Source organism: Zeugodacus cucurbitae, chromosome 2 (genome assembly GCF_028554725.1).
Source record: "Zeugodacus cucurbitae isolate PBARC_wt_2022May chromosome 2, idZeuCucr1.2, whole genome shotgun sequence".
Lineage (NCBI taxonomy): Eukaryota > Metazoa > Arthropoda > Insecta > Diptera > Tephritidae > Zeugodacus > Zeugodacus cucurbitae.
Window position 1 is genome coordinate 87,362,956 of NC_071667.1, and position 17,922 is coordinate 87,380,877.

Below are 17,922 nucleotides of genomic sequence, written 5' to 3' on the forward strand. Positions count from 1 at the left end.
TGTCAGATATATTTGTTGAATTAAAATAATATAACTGACTTTTGTGGCTTTTGCTATTTAAATAATTGCGGATTGACGTAGAATTCCAGCTTTTGATGTATTAAGAAGCTTAATGAAGACGGTACGGCTGAGTTGTTGTTTTGCTTTTATAAAATATCAGTAATGCAAACCATTAGGTTTGTAAATATTTGCTTTATATCCAACTTTTCATTTAAAAATAATTATTAATGTATACAACCAAAGTTTTTTTTAATGCGTTGTATATTTGATGTATGCGCATTTGATGCATACAAAAAAACAACACAAAACAACAACACAAAAACAGCTGTCATCGATTGGTTATGACGGCCTTTGTGGTTGGCTACATAAGTAGAACAAAACTTGGTAGCACTACGCAAGCAGCGATAGAGTTTTTAATGAGGTATCCCCATATTCTCTTGTGTGAATTCAACTGGATAACATTATTGTTGCTTTCCCATGTAAAATTTTTGACAAGCGAGCAGAGCCCAAAGATAGCGAGCAGAGAAATGTCCAATCGATTAAAGCTACCATAATTATTTTACTATTACCAACCGTAAGTCATTTCGGAACTTTTTCTGGGATATGATTATCGAGATAGCATCTATTGCAAGTAGATACAGTAACTTACGACACATACTATAATGAAAATAAACTCAGAAATGTATCGAGTATCAAATTTAGTGTATCGAGTATTGAACTGGGATTGCTTGCACTATTACAAATTTATATATTACAAGCTATAATTTGGAAACAGGTCTTGCAAATAATATATTTCCAACACGCTAATGAATAAGTGATTCTGTTTTATTATCTATTTTTTGTACTTATTATTCAAAAATTAGAATAGTGTTCTGTATATTCCTTAAGTATGGTGAGCACGATTTAGACGAATTTTATTACACAATTGCACCATTAATTCATATTATATTACAGATGCTTTTTATGTTGTTGTTCAGTCGCCAAGGCAAATTGCGATTGCAGAAATGGTACATGGCTTACCCGGATAAAGTAAAGAAGAAAATAACTCGGGAACTGGTAACCACAATCCTTGCACGTAAACCAAAAATGTGCTCTTTCCTAGAGTGGAAAGACTGTAAAATTGTGTATAAGCGGTAAATATTAAGAAAAAAGTATTTAGAGATTTTATTCACATTGGAAAGATATAGTTGCCTTACCATGACAGTCGGGCCTATATAACAATAACTGACTCTCCATTTTTTCTGACAGAAACCGTCATCTCAAACTATAGGGGTTGTATATGTCGGTATGTAAACATACTTTTTTTAAGGCACCGTCCTAAAAGATATTTGAAATTTTCAAGGTGTTTGAGGTTTTTAATGATTGCCTTTGCCACAACCAAAGGAAATATTTCCTTACGACAACTTATGTACGTGGATGTATTGTTTATAAGTGTTAAAGTAAACAAACAGTTTTGTATGATATGTGTATCTTGTTGATGATGATCGTTGGTGCTTGAGCTGGCTCAAATCCGATTTCTTTGTCGCCGTGATCTGAAGTTACCGAGGTATCGGCTTTAAAGATAAAAAAATCAAAAATTTCAACAAGCAACTTCACACACTAACACATTTTACGCACTTTTTTCACTTCAAATATTTATGTAATTTCAAATATATAATTAACATTCAATAAAATAGAGAGATTTTAGTTACTGGGGCGCCAAGATTTTTTTTAAATCAATTTTTATGTTAATTAGTCCAAAATAAACACTTTTTAACCAAAAAATAATATATCTTGCACCGTTTACGAGATATTCGCACATGAATATCGGAGCGCGACCAAAGGCCGCCAATGCAGAAAGTAGTTCTACGCGAAAAAACTTTTCATTACCACCCGCCCCCTACTAAGTTTTTTGTTCATATCTCGTAAACTACTAAGGCTATATCAAGGAAACTTTCTAGAGTCGTTTCTTTTAAGTACTACCTTATACAGTTCAAAAATGGTGGAAATCGGATATATCCGAAACTACTCGACCAATTTCAATGAAATTCGGTTTATAATATCTTCCTAGCTTTCCAATGATATGTTGTGAAAATGGCCCAAATCGGATGGCAACCACGTCTACTTCCCATATACCAGAACTTTGAAGTCGATCTGAATCGAGTACTTTACAGTATATAAAGTAAGCGCTAGTGAAGATATCGGGACAGTACTTTGCAAAGATACTGAATTTAAAGAGTGGCATCGCCCTTCTAAAACTCTCCGAAATCGGTCCATAAGTTTTCAAGACCCTATATATCGAATATGAGGACCTCGGAGCTTATAACACAATTTTGACCGAAAATATAGGTAAGTATCTCAGATATTTTGAAGAAATTCGGAGGGAATATTTTTCTCTCCATATTTCTAAAATATGTCTCCGTGCCAAAAATGAATGAAATCGGGTCATAACTTCCCCTATCTCCCATATACTTAATATTAGGGTTTTCAAACTTTCAATGGACTTTATACCATACTAGCAGACCGCTGCGGCTGCGCACGGGTTTAAACAAATATTTGAAAAGTTTCAAAAGTTATAAGTTTTTACAAACTTATACACACTCTCCCATACATATGTATGTACTTTTCCACTTCTTGCGTGGGTTCATTTCAAAAGTATAATTAGGAAAATTCGAACATGAAATTATATTGTATTTGCAATGAGCTAAAACTTGATTACGACCTCTAGTCTTTGGTCTCAAGCGCATACTTGGGAATTTTTGTAATTTTGTTCAGCAAACAGCTGCGAGCGCTCTTTACTCGACTCTTTGGCACGCAATTGCGATGCGAAGAGTATGACTTGCAAGACGATTTACAGTTTCAGATTAAGATTCTCCATCACGCAGTTTTTTTGATCATCTCACCTCATATTTATATATATATATTCCTTTTCTGGAGAGTCTCCTCTTTTACCCAATACCCCATTTATACTGGAATTTGTTGTCAAACCCCGACCGCCGAAGTAATCGGAATCGTGCCCTTAAGCTGAATCGATAGATGGGTGAGTAGGCAAATCCATAGCAATTCATTTAGATGATGTGTGAATTTCGATCGATAATATTTTGTATTGTTAACAATAGAGCTGCGGGGCAACCTCCCCTGACGCATGTATAAAAGTATTGCGTTACTTTCTTGGAGGGATAATGCGGTGCAAACATATCTTTGTATATAAACGAAGCGCTATACTATTCTTAGAAGTAGGGTGTATTTTAATTGCCATCACTTGTAATTGTGAAATATAGACAAAAGGTTGGACTCCAAAATTGGTATGGACATCACTGAAAACACGTTTATACGATAAGATTATAAATCGAATAATGAATGAAGCAACGAAACACTGTTTTGTATGACAAGTTTTTTTATTTGTTTTAGATATGCGAGTTTATATTTTTGTTGTGCAATTGAGCAGAATGATAATGAACTGTTAACTCTCGAAATTATTCATCGTTATGTGGAATTATTGGATAAATATTTTGGAAGTGTAAGTATATGAATAATAATGAAAATAATTCTGTGTCTGTAAGGAGTAGATGATTTTATCATTGTTAGATTTCAAATGTCATAAAATTAATTAGTTTTTTTTTACGAATGCCGTTTCAATAAATAACAATTTTTTTCATTATAGTAAGAATAAAGAATGAGTGTGAAAAAAATAACATAATATCATTTCTTTTTAATATGACATTGTAATTTTGGGTGATATTAATAAACTTTCTCTATTTAGGTTTGCGAATTGGATATCATTTTTAATTTTGAGAAAGCATACTTTATTTTGGATGAATTGTTGATTGGTGGTGAAATACAAGAGACTTCAAAAAAAAATGTACTCAAAGCAATTGCATCCCAGGATTTACTACAAGAGGTCAGTACACCAGAAGCATATGACTTGTAGAACCAAACTTATACATATATTTTATTATTAATAAATGTAGAAGAGAGGGCATATTTTTTAAAATAGTTATTGCTTTGCATTATATTCTAGTTTTAAGTATCGAATTTATAAAATGGATATACCATTTTTATATACCAAACTCAGCGTTATTTGTAACAATATTAATATTTCTCATAACATTTCCTTCCCTTATATGATTTTCCTTTGTACTTAATTTTTGTAATGTTCTTTTTTATATACGTCGTATTTAAGAGTGATTGAACTACATATATAATTCAAATATGTGTATAAATATACACTATAATGTTTTTTCGATACCATTGTTCACTTTAAAAGTTCGATTGTCAATTCTCTCGCTGGCTTTTTACAAATCGGCCCAGTTACTGTAATCCCGTTGTGTTTGCTTCTTGTACATAAATTTTAGAGTGACTATTCTAAAAAAATGCAAATGTGCGTAATCCGTGGTGTTAGTAATAATGGATTTGATTATATTTTCCGTACGATTCGGGAATATAAATTACAATTAGACGTTTTGTTGAGTTTTTTGTTTGTGATTCTTTTTGTCATGGTACAAATGAGATATTCTTATAATATCTGTTGTTGAGCTACAGCTTACATCTTGCAAATGCGTATCCGTACCACATATTAAATTAATTTGGTTTATTAAATTATTATAGCTTAAATGAAACATGTGTTCATTACAAGGAAGATTTAATTCAAACAAGATAATAACTTAACTGTTTAGAATATAATTGGAATTTTAATGAAATTTAAACTATTTTCCGATGCTATTAATATTGTTACATAAATCAGTTGTTTACATAACATATACTATTAGATAAACTATTATATTACTTAAAAAATGTATTTATATATGTTTTGATTATATTTCTATTTTCGTTTGTAATGTACTGCATGTTTGCATGCTTCAATATTATAAATGTCTTTGCGTGAATTAAATGTTTCTTATAACAAAATATCTGTAAATGCCCTAATACGTAAAAGGAATGCAAAAAGTTCCATTAATTGCTTAGCAAAAAAATTGTAAAGTGTATCAAAAAGAAATTACCGTACTCAGTTGTCATTAAAAAATTATAAATCTTTCATCTTTGTCTTTGTTTTGATTAATGCCTTCTAGGATAAAATTTATAGCTACATAAAATACTTATGGCGGAGTATTCATAAATATTCATTCTTTGTTTATTTTGAGTGTATACATATGTCCGCGAAAACAAGAAAAATTCGTTGTAATTCTATTCAGTAGTTGTTTATTTCGCCAAAAATGCCGTACACATGGCGCATTTATTATGTTGTAATATCAACTTTTCAGTTTTATATTGCATTAGTTTCGTTGTATTTTAGTTGTTTTTATATGCTTAATTTTATTTCGATTGCATGCTGCATGTAATTATCGATGCCTTCTCTATGTTTTGTTCGTATCCAATATGCATTTTTCATAAACTCGTGACAAATTTATGTAGATACTTTAAATATATTTATTAACAATGTTTTAACCTCTTTTTATATTATTATAATTCATTACAATTTATGCTTACCCCGCAATAACGACGTAATCGATTTGCAACTACAACAGGATTTCAATGAGTATTTAAATTAAATTAATCTTACTGTTATTTAACTAATTACAAATTACTTAAGCACAATAATTTATAATGTTACAATGTACACAACATACTAACATTCATAGGTTTTAATACACTCAGTTCCAAATAAACCGGCCTGGGAAAAGTTGAGTTGTTTGTAAACATTACACTTTATAATTTACATATGTACATACATACATATATACAAAGGATCATACGAATAAATAAATTTTTAAAATATTATACAACTATCGATGAATAACAATACCAAACCGCCAATCCCACGTTATCCGTGTTTGCATTACCGGTATTTATGCTGTCAAATGCTGTGCTTTAACGATCTAAGCCATTTTAGATCGGTAAGTAATATTGGTATAAATAGGCTACACGGTTATTGCGTAAAAAAGTGAAAAGTTCATCCTGAATTCATCACACATTATTTTGTCTGACCAAATTAAATCGTCGGTATGCAATTACAAATCGGTCTTACTTTCTTACTTCAAGGGACATAATTTTCCCTACTACGAATTTCTATTTTCTATCTCGAAATAAAAGTCGATGACGACAAAACTCCGACTTTCTGTGACAAAAAGCAATTCCTAAATAACATTGTTGACATACTATGCGTATAGTAACGTGGACGCAATGTTCGACGCCTAACCCTCTCCTATCTCGGACAAAGCGTTTAAGTGCATCGTGAAACCTGAGTTATCCTGTTTCAATTGCGCTATGGATACTTTGCAAGGCATAAAATTTCTACTTATAAAGACTTGACCTTGACATATCCAATGTCGCCCTACATGCAACATGTTTCGTTAACCAAGTCTTTGTATGACCTCCAAATCCACTCATCTAACTCCCTGGACCTGTGGAGTTCTTATCATTATAGAGTTTTGTCTATTTGCTACAACTGTGGCTCAATTATGTTTCATCACAATTTATTTAAAATGCCGAAACTAATATATTAATCAAGGTTTTACTTGTTTAATCTTTGCGCTTCCACTAGTGGTTCATTATTAAAATTTGTTTATTAATCGTACTCTGACGATGATGTATGTAGTGTGTTATATCCAATTAAATATTTGTTATTTGTATTTTATAATTTTATATAAATTACTATTTTATTTTGTATTTTGCACATAATTTGTACATATATGTATGTATAAGTACATGTAAAAAGCTGTATGCATTAGACTCTCATGTTTTCATGCACATATTTACAGTGTGACCCATAATAAGTGGCAGAGACCAAAGTGTAATAAAAATTAAATAATCTAATAAAATTTCATGATTCTTTTTTTATTTGATAAATAATACTTCAAAGAGTGGTGAATAAGTGCTTTAGCTCAAATCTTTCCCCTTTTTCTTTAATATTTTGACGCAAGTGTTTGAAGAAAGATTTGCAAACGGCACGCAACATATTTTTGCACATTTCATCCCATATTTTCCTTAGCCGATCTTTAAATTGTTTAAGGTTAAGCTTTTCGTAACACCGATTTTACTGAGCATATTTTCAAGAAATTAATATTTTTGCCCAACATGTAGAATTCGTTTCCAATTAGATAAGCCATAGACTTATTTTAGAAACAAATACATGTGTAAGTAAGTAATTTTAAAATGAATTAACAGAATTTCACATCTATTGGGAAATCTAGAAAATGTATATCTGGGAAAATGGTTTCCTTCACTCCTTAATTAACAGAAAGCTTTTAGCTAAATATACATAATGTGTTCTATGTAATAAAATTATGGCTGTCCTCGCAGGTTTTTCGAAACAATATACGACATTGTCGATCAGGATAAAAGGAAACTTCATTTCACATTTTTCTAAAATTACTATACAGTAGTTTTCCAAAATAACGAATATTCGTTTTAACGAAAACGTTTTAACGAATCGTTTTGTTACATTGAGTGCCGTAAATAACGAACATCGGGGATTTGTAAGTGAGAGAAAAAAGAAAGAGAAAAAATCAAATAACATCGAGCCAGAATTAAAAATAAAACTTGAAAAAATTCAAAAGAAATGTGGAAATTGAAAAATTGTTGAATTTTATAAAAAAGCTAAAAATTATTGATCAGCACCAAATAGAAGTATAAGTGTCAGAATTGATCCATTTTGGAAGAATTTATTGGATTTCAATTGTTTGTTATGGTTTTTCATTTTCTAACAAATAATTAATAAAACAATTTATTATACTGTACTTTACGGATATTTAACTCATTTTTATTGAAAAACAGTGAGTACTAGAATTAACGAAAAATTCGATATAACGAACAGGCCTGACAATTAATGTGTTCGTTATTTCGGAAAACTACGTACTTATTTACATACATACATATGTATGTAAATGTAATTTGTAAAAAAATGTCTTCATTTAATGTTAGACGTAAAAAAGTTATATATGTATGCAAATTTTTTTTTCAGTTGATCACGTAAATTAATAACGGATTTTTTTATATACAGTATTTTTAGTTCACATATTTTGTTTGTGTTTAATGTTTAACATTTTTATTAGACTCATTAGTAGTACCGTTAATTAAAAATGGCACTGCGATTTGTATATTTCATAGGAAATAATTATATGTGCAAATTCATCAATGTATGTGTGCAGCAGCTGTACATACAATATATAAATTTTGTTTATTAACTAAAGTGAAAGGAATTGTAGAAGAAGTAAGTAATGGATGGATATTAAACCTAATGTATAGAAACAAAAATAATTACTTTTAAATAGCCACGTGGTACAGAACAATCGAATGGATATAGGATTAGGATAATTGGGATGCATAAAGCCGGCATACAAATTGGTCGAATTGCTGCGACGGTGAACCGACATCGTAATACAATTTCAAAACTATGGTGTCATCAAGCGTACTGGTGGGTTAACAGCAGTTGATAATCGGACCAAGAGACGCTTTCATCAGTTAGCAACTAGTAAAGACATGAGTTGCAGACAGATAAAAATAGAATTAGGTCTACCTATCATTAGACAGCGTGTTCAGCAAATTATAGAGCATGAAATGGGCCTTAAATTTGAATCAAAACTAGCTCAACCGCGAATGAAAACTCGTGAACTGAAGTAAAAAAAAAAATTTCAGCGGAAAGTAAAAAAAGTGTATTTATTTTCAATGTGTAAACTGTTTCTTGACAAACTGTATTTGTTTTGGGAGGACGAGTTTGGAAACGTAATTTTTAGTGAAGAAAAAATGTTTTGGATGGGCCAGATGGTCATCATAACCCACAGAGGGTTACGAGGTATACTTACTGCGAAAGTATATGCACATACCAAGCAGTATGTTAATATTAAGTAGTTAAAAATTGTCATCGTATCCAAGTGGAAGAAAATTGAGCCAACTACCAAAACTAGTAGGATCCATGCCACGCAGACTATGTTTGGTAAAAGTACATTATATACCGAAAATTTTTAAAATTTCAATTACTTAAAGTTACTTTTATCTATACGTTCTGAAACAAAATTTTAATATGAATTTGACAGAGATCTCTTTTTTGCACATATTATTATTTTCTATGGAACTTATTTAATATTTTTTGTTAAAATGCATATATAATTCAAATTTTGTTTTTGTTTACTACATCTTATGAAACCAAAAACAAAAATATATACTATCAAAGTAATAAAATATAATAAGTTTTTGACACTTTAAATTCAAGTTAATGTATTTGCACATATAATGCTTTTACGAAGGTAGATCCCAAAAGTGTATCGCCAATAGATTATGTTGTCTTTTATTAATAGGCTATTTCATTTTTACTATTAATTTAATATTTCCCAAAGAAGCAGACATTACATTATTTTATAATTATTTTATGATGTGCTATTTCTTAAAGCACAAAATATTGGTTATTAATTTTTTATAAATTTAAAACCCTTCTATCTGTCATATTTACTTATGTATATATGAAGAGGCTTTACACGCTCTTACTTTGTTTTTTTTTTTGTATACTCTAGGATGAAGCTGTTGAGGGCACTTTAAGAGACATTGGACTACTCTAAAATGTTGTAAGAAATTTACCATATAACAAATAAAAAATAATGGATCATGTTTTGGATTTACATTTAGTTGTTTAATACATAAGGGGGATTTGGTAATGTTCAAATATTATAAAAATAAAAGTAAGGAAGGACTAAGTTCGTGTGTAACCGATCGTTTTATACTATCATAATTTGTCCATAGATATGAAACATTTTCAATTATTGGTAAAATTTCATTATAATAGTTGTATGGGGTCTAGACAATTACCAGGTTTACACCAATTTCATCACTATTTTGGGTATATTGGGTAGGTGAAGTTCTATTCTCAAGAATCTGTTTCCAATATATATTCGACATGAAGACCACTAAAAACCCCACAAATCATTATATATAGTATATGGAGTAAGGGTAATCCTGGGCCGATTTCAACTATTTTCGCCTTTACATATTACATTGGACAATCGGCATAACTTATATTAAGTACCTCACATAAGAACCGATACAAACGGTATAAAACCCACCGGAAGCTTGCAGATCCTAATAATTGATATATAGGAGATATAGGTAGTAATTACTCCAATTTACCCTGTTTTGGTGCGTTGGCATACTATTAAAAGAAAAGACTCCACTGAATTTTTATAAATTATTTGAGAGAAAAATTAGATACATGGACTTTCGACCATTCGGTGAACGATGCAGTATTTGTGCAAAGTTGTATTCCAATATAATCATTGTTGCCTGATTAATACACTGTAAATTGAACGAATTAAATGGAGTTCAAAATTGTGTTATATGGGAAACAGACATGGTTGTGAACCGATTTCACCTATTTTCGAATTGTAACATCAAGATGTTAAATAAATAATATGTATGTATACACCAAATCTTGATCAAGTGGATATTTTTCTCAAAAAAATGTAACATTTATTCTGCCCTGTATTCGGATTTTCAAATTGTGAGTGGGAATGGACCAGCATAATAGGAAGACATTTTTTTGTTCTTTTATCATATAAAAAATGGAACACATCCAAAGAGGTAATACAGCATGTTTATAATGTTGAAATATAAAGAGGCAACATTTTCATAGAGAAAAAAACCCTATAAGTTTCATCAATATATATATTGATTAACTCGTTTAGTTTTAGTTGTTATTCAGCCCAATACTTATCAAAATAAATATTCGTTAATGACATTTTTATAACAGAATATCAACTATGTTAGCGGATTTATATAAAGTTTTGTAAGCATATGTGCAAATACAGTGCATCACAAAAATAAGTATGCACTATGTGTAGATGTAAAAAAGTCAAATTATTTACAAAACAACAAAAAAAACTATTTTGTCTATTTACAACAAACATTACTCATAATATCGCCTTCACAAATATGACAATCCGATACCATTCACATATCCCGTTATTAAGAACCGTTAGATTTTCTCAGTAAAAAGCAAAAATTACGTCACATAAATAAGTATGCAATTTACCATTTCAGTATGTTTTCGACTGCCTCACAGTATTTATCCACTTGTAAAGCAATAAAGTGTTATTTTATTGTTTACAAAATAACAATTTTCAAGTTTTAAAAAAATTTCAAACAATTCGTCGAGTGTTATATGATGCTGGGCTACCATGGACGTAATATTCGTAAAAAGCCATTCATAAGTAACATTAACAGACAAAAAAGGTTGAAGTTTGTGAAAGAGCTCGAAAACAAAGACGAACATTTCTGGAATTCTGTTATTTTCTCGGATGAAAGTAAGTATAATATTTTTGGATCAGATGGACATGAAAAAGTATGGAGAAAAGTCAATATTGAGCTTGATCCACGGAATATGACTGCAACCGTAAAACATGGTGGTTGGTCGCTCATTGTTTGGGGGTGTATGGCAGCACCGGGAGTAGGCATTGAGCATACAATGAATAAATATGATTATCTTAATATTTTAAAATCAAATTTAAACGAAAGTGCGGCCAAATTGGGGCTTGACGGATCATTTGTCTTCCAACACGACAATGATCCAAAACACACGGCTCACATTGTTAAGGAATGGCTACTCTACAGAACGACCAAACAATTAAAAACACCACCCCAATCTCTTGATATGAACCCTATCGAGCATTTGTGTGATTATTTAGAGAGAAAAATAAGAAGACACCAAATAACCAGCAAAGAATATTTGAAAGCAGCATTAATCGAAGAAAGATAACACCTTCAGTGACCTAAAAACTGGTTAAGTCCATGTCAGCCAGGTTGAGTGCAATTAAGAAATCCAAAGGCTATGCAACAAAGTATTAACGGTCCATGAAAACTAAAAAAAAACTGGTTGAACTTTTTTGTTCTTAATGCATACATACTTTAGTGACGTAATTTTAGGCAATTTTAATATTTTTTATCTCTAATTTGAAAAATTATTTGTTTAGGTTTTTTGCTTTTGTTTTTAATTAAAATGTGAATTAATTGAAAAACATAAAAAAATTGGTATTATTATTAGGTTTAAGACATTTTTTTCTCAAACGAAAAAAGATAAACGCTCTGCATACTTATTTTTGTGATACACTGTACATACATGATGTACTGCTATGTTCATAAGGTTTTAGGAACCCATTACAAAATAAATGAATAATTAATTTTTAACGGCTTGTTTGCGCTTTATAACAGTTAGGGGTTTAAGTGCAACTCAGCCATATCACGAGTTTAACTCTTACTAACATTTTAGCAAGTTCCAACAAAAAGGCGATGAGTCCAAGTAAACTCTATTTGGAAATGAGCTAGTATGACAATCTTATTTGTCTCATATATTAAGATTTGTAAAATGTGGGGCTGATCGGCAATGTTATCACGATATATACCTTATACCTGAAATTTCCTCAAGGAAAGAGAGTGTATAAGACATAGACAAATTTATCATATTTGTTTTTTTTTACACCTCAAGTTTTTGAAAATGTAAGTATTTTTAAATAACCTTCATTTTACCTCCAAATAACAAATAAAAATATTAATATTTTAACTACACTCACAAATATAGTTTAAAAACTAAAAACTATGTACAATAACAATTCGATGCTGGGCATGACTTCTGGGTTTTTGACACATTTTGGCAGACACTTGTGATTAATTCTCTCTAAATATTATACCATCCATTTACCTAAATAAAGATCGTAGTTTTTCGTGAACAATTTATCTAAATCGAAATAAGTGGAAGTTTTGAAATGTGGCATTTGTATAAGAACCCTGGTAATTAATGAAATTCTACAGAGGTGATATTATGCTTATAAGTACATACATATATGTCATCTATTTATACAGTACCAAAGTGTATTTAACAAAGTGAGATAAGTACATATAGGACATTTAATTTTTCCAAAAATTCAAATTTTTAAATTCAAAAGTAAACAAATTTCAAACGAAAAACAGTATTTTTAAAATAAATAAAAGAAAATCCAGAATACTTGCAGCTTGTGCAAAACAACTCATGGAAGCAACTTACCAATATTTTGTGGAAGACACTATCAAAAATTATAAGAAAAGGAAGCATTGCAAACAAGTAAATAAACTAGTTTCACAGTTCGTACTTAAGTTGTTGCCAAATAAAATCTTAGCTAAGCATTGTTGTAGATTGAGTAATCATTTGCGTTTCACAGTCGATGCTTATTTTCCATAAAATTTTATTATAAAATATGGTAGTACAATGGAAAATACATACGTTTTACAAATGCCATGTATAAAAAAAAATAAATTGAATATTGAAAAACGAAGGTATACAATAAAAGGACACCGAATTTGACCGCAGGCGAGTCGGGGCACCTATTAAAACTCGTTGGAAAGCATACAACCGCCATGAATTCCATATTTTCTTTTTCAGTAAACAATTTATTTTTGTATTCTTTTGACAAAAAATTCAAATTTCTAAGCATTTTAAAACAAAAATCAGCTTTTTCTTAAGCACTACTAAAGTCTCTCATTTTAAGTACTTAAATATATGTAACTTAAGTATGGATTTTAAAAAACACTATTTTTCTGTCGTATGTTAAGCACTACGAACTGTGAAACCGGACATTTTATGTAAGCCATATAAAGTGCATATGTTAATATTCCAACCTAAATGGGGCCCGATCACTTTAACTATAACTTTTGAATTACTTAATTTGTTTTTAAATTATTGTTACTTTGTATTGTTTTTAATTCACTGTGTAGATTTGCTCTATGTACACCAATGCAATGGTGATTTCAAATTAGTTTATGTTTCAAATGTAATTTTGCATTTTTATTTGATCTATGGTTTATTCCTAGTATCGTTCGTATTCGACACCTAACTTCTATTACTGATATCTAATTTGTATAGTTGATTTATGGATCTCAAAATATATGTATGTTTGTCTAAATGTATCCTGAAATTTTTTCTTTTGCGTACATATCTACGTATATTTGTGTTTTATACAATTAACATTTACATAAATCTTTATTACCTATTTGATTATAAAAATACTAAGAATATACGTATACTATACTCTTATACTACTTAATACTTGTCTTTTAATGGTTGTAATGTGAACACTGGAAATATTTATGTACAAACACTGTAAGTATATATATTATTATTTAATGTAACATATATATTTGGATAAAACTTGTATACTGAAATACTATTATTGAATTTACTTCATACACTTTATTTGCACAGAACTCGATAATTAGATTTAATAACGCTATTCGATACTTCAGTTCTTTTATACGGCTTATAAACAGATTATAATTTCAAATTGAGTTCATGGTCTTATGATCCAAATCATTTGCTATTCATTTTAGGACGAGACTCCACAGGGCTTTTTCGACGACCACGGCCTCGGATAAATAAATGCTTTGCTGAGATTTTGAGTTTTTGCGTCGTTATATTAAATTAAATATCATCATTCCTTAATTGAAAAATATATTCAAAACTTTGCAAAAAAATATGTATACTCATAAATTTGGGTTATTAAACAATCAAATAAAATTTCCATCAAGTTATTAAATAATAAGTATGTGTAAGTAAGATAATCAGTTACAGTCGGATCGTCAGTGTCTAAGGACATGTGCTCTTATGTACTCATATAATTTGTAATCAAATATTGTAAGTAAATTATCTTTAGCAATTTTAATGGTGTTAACATTCAAATTAATAATAATCGAATACTGAAAAGAACACTTTTAACGGCAAAAAAATATAATGCCCCTATTACGGTTTACTCGCATACTGCATGGCAGTTGAAGTTCTGAAAGGCGGTATAATCAATCACAACTCAATCCATAAAAAAAATTGCAAATGAAGTTTTATCGAACTTCAACTTTTTTATGCTATCACAAGTTATTACAAAGTTAAAGTTATTACAACCGTGTATGAGGGTAATAGGAAGAACATACAACTGTTTCTAGCAGTTGTAGTAGAGCTTCCGTGTTGATTTAAAAAAAAATTATAATAAATCATTTTAAAATGTTTACAAAAGTATTAAAAACAATGGTTGTAATTAAAACAACCAACAGTTTGAAAAACTGATTGAACTGATGGAGAAATATCCAAAATCTGGGCGAGACAAAGTACAATTCAAAAGCAGCAAAAATCAATCTGCGGGTTTGTGAGAGTAACGCGAACATGGTGAATCGATAGAACCTACTATTCCCGCATACTTACATTTAAAAAAAAAAAGTGAAATGTTACTTGTGAAGCGATAAAAAACAAAAAGCTTCCTTACTTAAACGAAAATAACTTATGAAGCTGCCATAAATATTATTAACCCCACTAGCCACTACAATATTGGCATACTTGGTGCTTGGAAATTCAAATGCCTTTTTGTATTTTGTAGCATATCAGTTTTGGCCAAAACATCTTCGTCGTTTTAATATATGTATATCAAGACTTATCTCCATTATAATACTTATTCGCACTTATAAAATAACTTTATTTTTTATTTTAATTTTCGTTTAAAATGTTTCAGCTGGTAAATTATCTGTTAAATCTACACATTTTTAACTTGGCAACGCGAATCAAGCTTCAACTAAAATTGGTTGGAATTCTAAGTACAAAATTTTATTTTGGTTGCTCTGCTGTTGAATAGCTTTTACTTCAATTCAACACTTTCAGAGCTGGAGAGTTTTCATCCATTCGCTGAACTATGTCAATGTCGTCCTATAAATCGTACAGCTCATCGTTCCATCGTCCGCGGTATTCGCCGTTGCCAATGTTCAGAGGACCATAATCTTACGCAAAACCTTTCTCTCGAAAACCCCAAGAGTCGTCTCATCGGATGTTGTCATCGTCCACGCTTCGGCGCCATACATCAGGACGGGAATAATGAGCGACTTGTAGAGTTTGATTTTTGTTCGTCGAGAGAGGACTTTACTGTTCAATTGCCTACTCAGTCCAAAGTAACACTTGTTGGCAAGAGTGATTCTGCGTTGGATTTCAAGGCTGACATTGTTGGTGTTGTTAACGCTGGTTCCCAAGTAGACGAAACTATCTACTACTTCAAAGGTATGACTGTCAACAGTGACGTTGGAGCCAAGACGCGAGTGTGCTGACTGTTTGTTTGATGACAGGAGATATTTCGTCTTGTCCTCATTCACCACCAGACCCATACGCTTCGCTTCTTTATCTAGTCTGGAAAAAGCAGAACAAATGGCGCGGTTCTTGCTTCCGATGATATCAATATCATCGGCATACGCCAGCAGCTGTACACTCTTGTAGAAGATAGTACCTTCTCTATTTTGCTCTGTAGCTCGTATTATTTTTTCCAGTAATAGATTGAAGAAGTCGCACGATAGTTAGTCACCCTGTCTGAAGCCTCGTTTGGTATCGAACGGCTCGGAGAGGTCCTTCCCGATCCTGACGGAGCTTTTGGTGTTGCTCAACGTGTCAGTTTACATAGCCGTATTAGTTTTGCAGGAATACTAAATTCAGACATCGAGGCATAAAGGCAGCTCCGTTTCGTGCTATCGAAGACAGCTTTAAAATCGATGAAAAGATGGTGAGGTGGATCGATTCTTCTCTCTCGGGTCTTTTCCAAGATTTGGCGCATGGTGAATATCTGGTCGGTTGTTGATTTTCTAGGTCTAAAGCCACACTGATAAGGTCCAATCAGTTCGTTGACGGTCGGCTTAAGTCTTTCACACAGTACGCTCGACAAAACCTTATATGCGATATTGAGGAGACTTATGGATTGGGCAGAGCACACTGAGATTCCAATCGTCGGGCATGCTTTCTTCCGACCATATTCTACAAAGAAGCTGATGCATGCACCTTATCAGTTCTTCGCCGCCGTATTTGAATAGCTCGGCCGGTAGTCCATCGGCCCCCGCCGCTTTGTTGTTCTTCAAGCAGGTAATTGCTATTCGAATTTCTTCATGGTCGGGTAATGGAATATCTATTCCATCGTCATCGATTGGGGAATCGGGTTCGCCATCTCCTGGTGTTGTACTTTCACTGCCATTTAGCAGGTCGGAGAAGTGTTCCCTCCATAATCCCAGTATGCTCTGGACATCCGTTACCAGATTACCTCCTCGGTCCCTACATGATAATGCTCCGGTATTGAAACCTTCTGTAAATCGCCTGATCTTTTCATAAAATTTTCGAGCATTACCCATGTCGGCCAGCTTTTCAAGCTTTTCATACTCACGCATTTCGGCCTCTTTCTTTTTACGTCTGCAAATGCGTCTCGCTTCCCTCTTCAGTTCTCGATATCTGTTCCACCCCGAACGTGTTGTGGTCTTTCTCAACGTTGCGAGGTAGGCAGTCTGTTTTCTCTCCACTGCGGAACGACAACTCTCATCGTACCAACTGGTTTTTTGGTGTGGCCGCAGACCAATTGTTTCGGCTGCAGCGGTATGCAATGAGTTTGAGATGCCGTTCCACAGCTCCCTTATATCGAGATGCTGATGAGTGCTCTCAGAGAGCAGGAGCGCAAGTCGAGTAGAAACTTATAAACCATACTTCGGGCCCCAGCGAAGTCGATCAGCCTCAGGCCGTTTGGCATGTTTCGTCATGGAGGCTGAATTTTCCGACTATTGTGCCAAAGACACCTTCTTTACCCACCCTGGCGTTAAAATCGCCAAGCACGATTTTGACATCGTGGCGGGGGCAGCGCTCATAGGTACGTTCTAGGCGCTCATAGAAAGCATCTTTGGTCACATCGTCCTTCTCTTCCGTTGGGGCGTGGGCGCAAATCAGCGATATGTTGAAGAACCTCGCTTTGATGCGGATTAAGACAAGACGTTCATCCACCGGGGTGAATGCCAGGACTCGGCGACGGAGTCTCTCTCCCACCACAAATCCAACACCAAACTTGCGCTCCTTTATATGGCCGCTGTAGTAGATGTCACATGAACCCACCTTCGTCCGTCCTTGTCCCGTCCATCCAACTTCTTGGATGGCGGTGA

The 17,922-nt window shown here is 32.2% G+C and overlaps 1 protein-coding gene across 3 annotated transcripts; it reads left to right on the plus strand.

The window, feature by feature from the left end:
* The first annotated feature begins 693 nt into the window (after positions 1-693).
* On the plus strand, positions 694-14,531 carry LOC105214296 (AP-1 complex subunit sigma-2). Of its 3 annotated transcripts, none has more exons than XM_011187637.3 (5): positions 694-892; positions 955-1,133; positions 3,391-3,499; positions 3,743-3,880; positions 14,320-14,531. In XM_011187637.3, exons 1-5 carry the CDS (start codon positions 890-892, stop codon positions 14,362-14,364), a joined length of 474 nt encoding a protein of 157 aa, XP_011185939.1. In that variant the 5' UTR covers positions 694-889; the 3' UTR covers positions 14,365-14,531. The 3 variants fall into 3 exon arrangements, with proteins under 3 accessions (XP_011185939.1, XP_011185940.1, XP_054081126.1); XM_011187638.3 differs by lacking the exon at positions 14,320-14,531 and adding an exon at positions 9,486-9,590; XM_054225151.1 differs by lacking the exon at positions 14,320-14,531 and adding an exon at positions 5,505-6,787.
* The last annotated feature ends 3,391 nt before the right edge of the window (positions 14,532-17,922 follow it).

Excerpts from the sequence above, each read along its gene's own strand:
- LOC105214296 (XM_011187637.3), top strand. Across the intron at positions 3,500-3,742 it reads TGGATAAATATTTTGGAAGT|GTTTGCGAATTGGATATCAT; the intron begins GTAAGTATATGA and ends TTCTCTATTTAG. Across the intron at positions 3,881-14,319 it reads CCCAGGATTTACTACAAGAG|GACGAGACTCCACAGGGCTT; the intron begins GTCAGTACACCA and ends TATTCATTTTAG.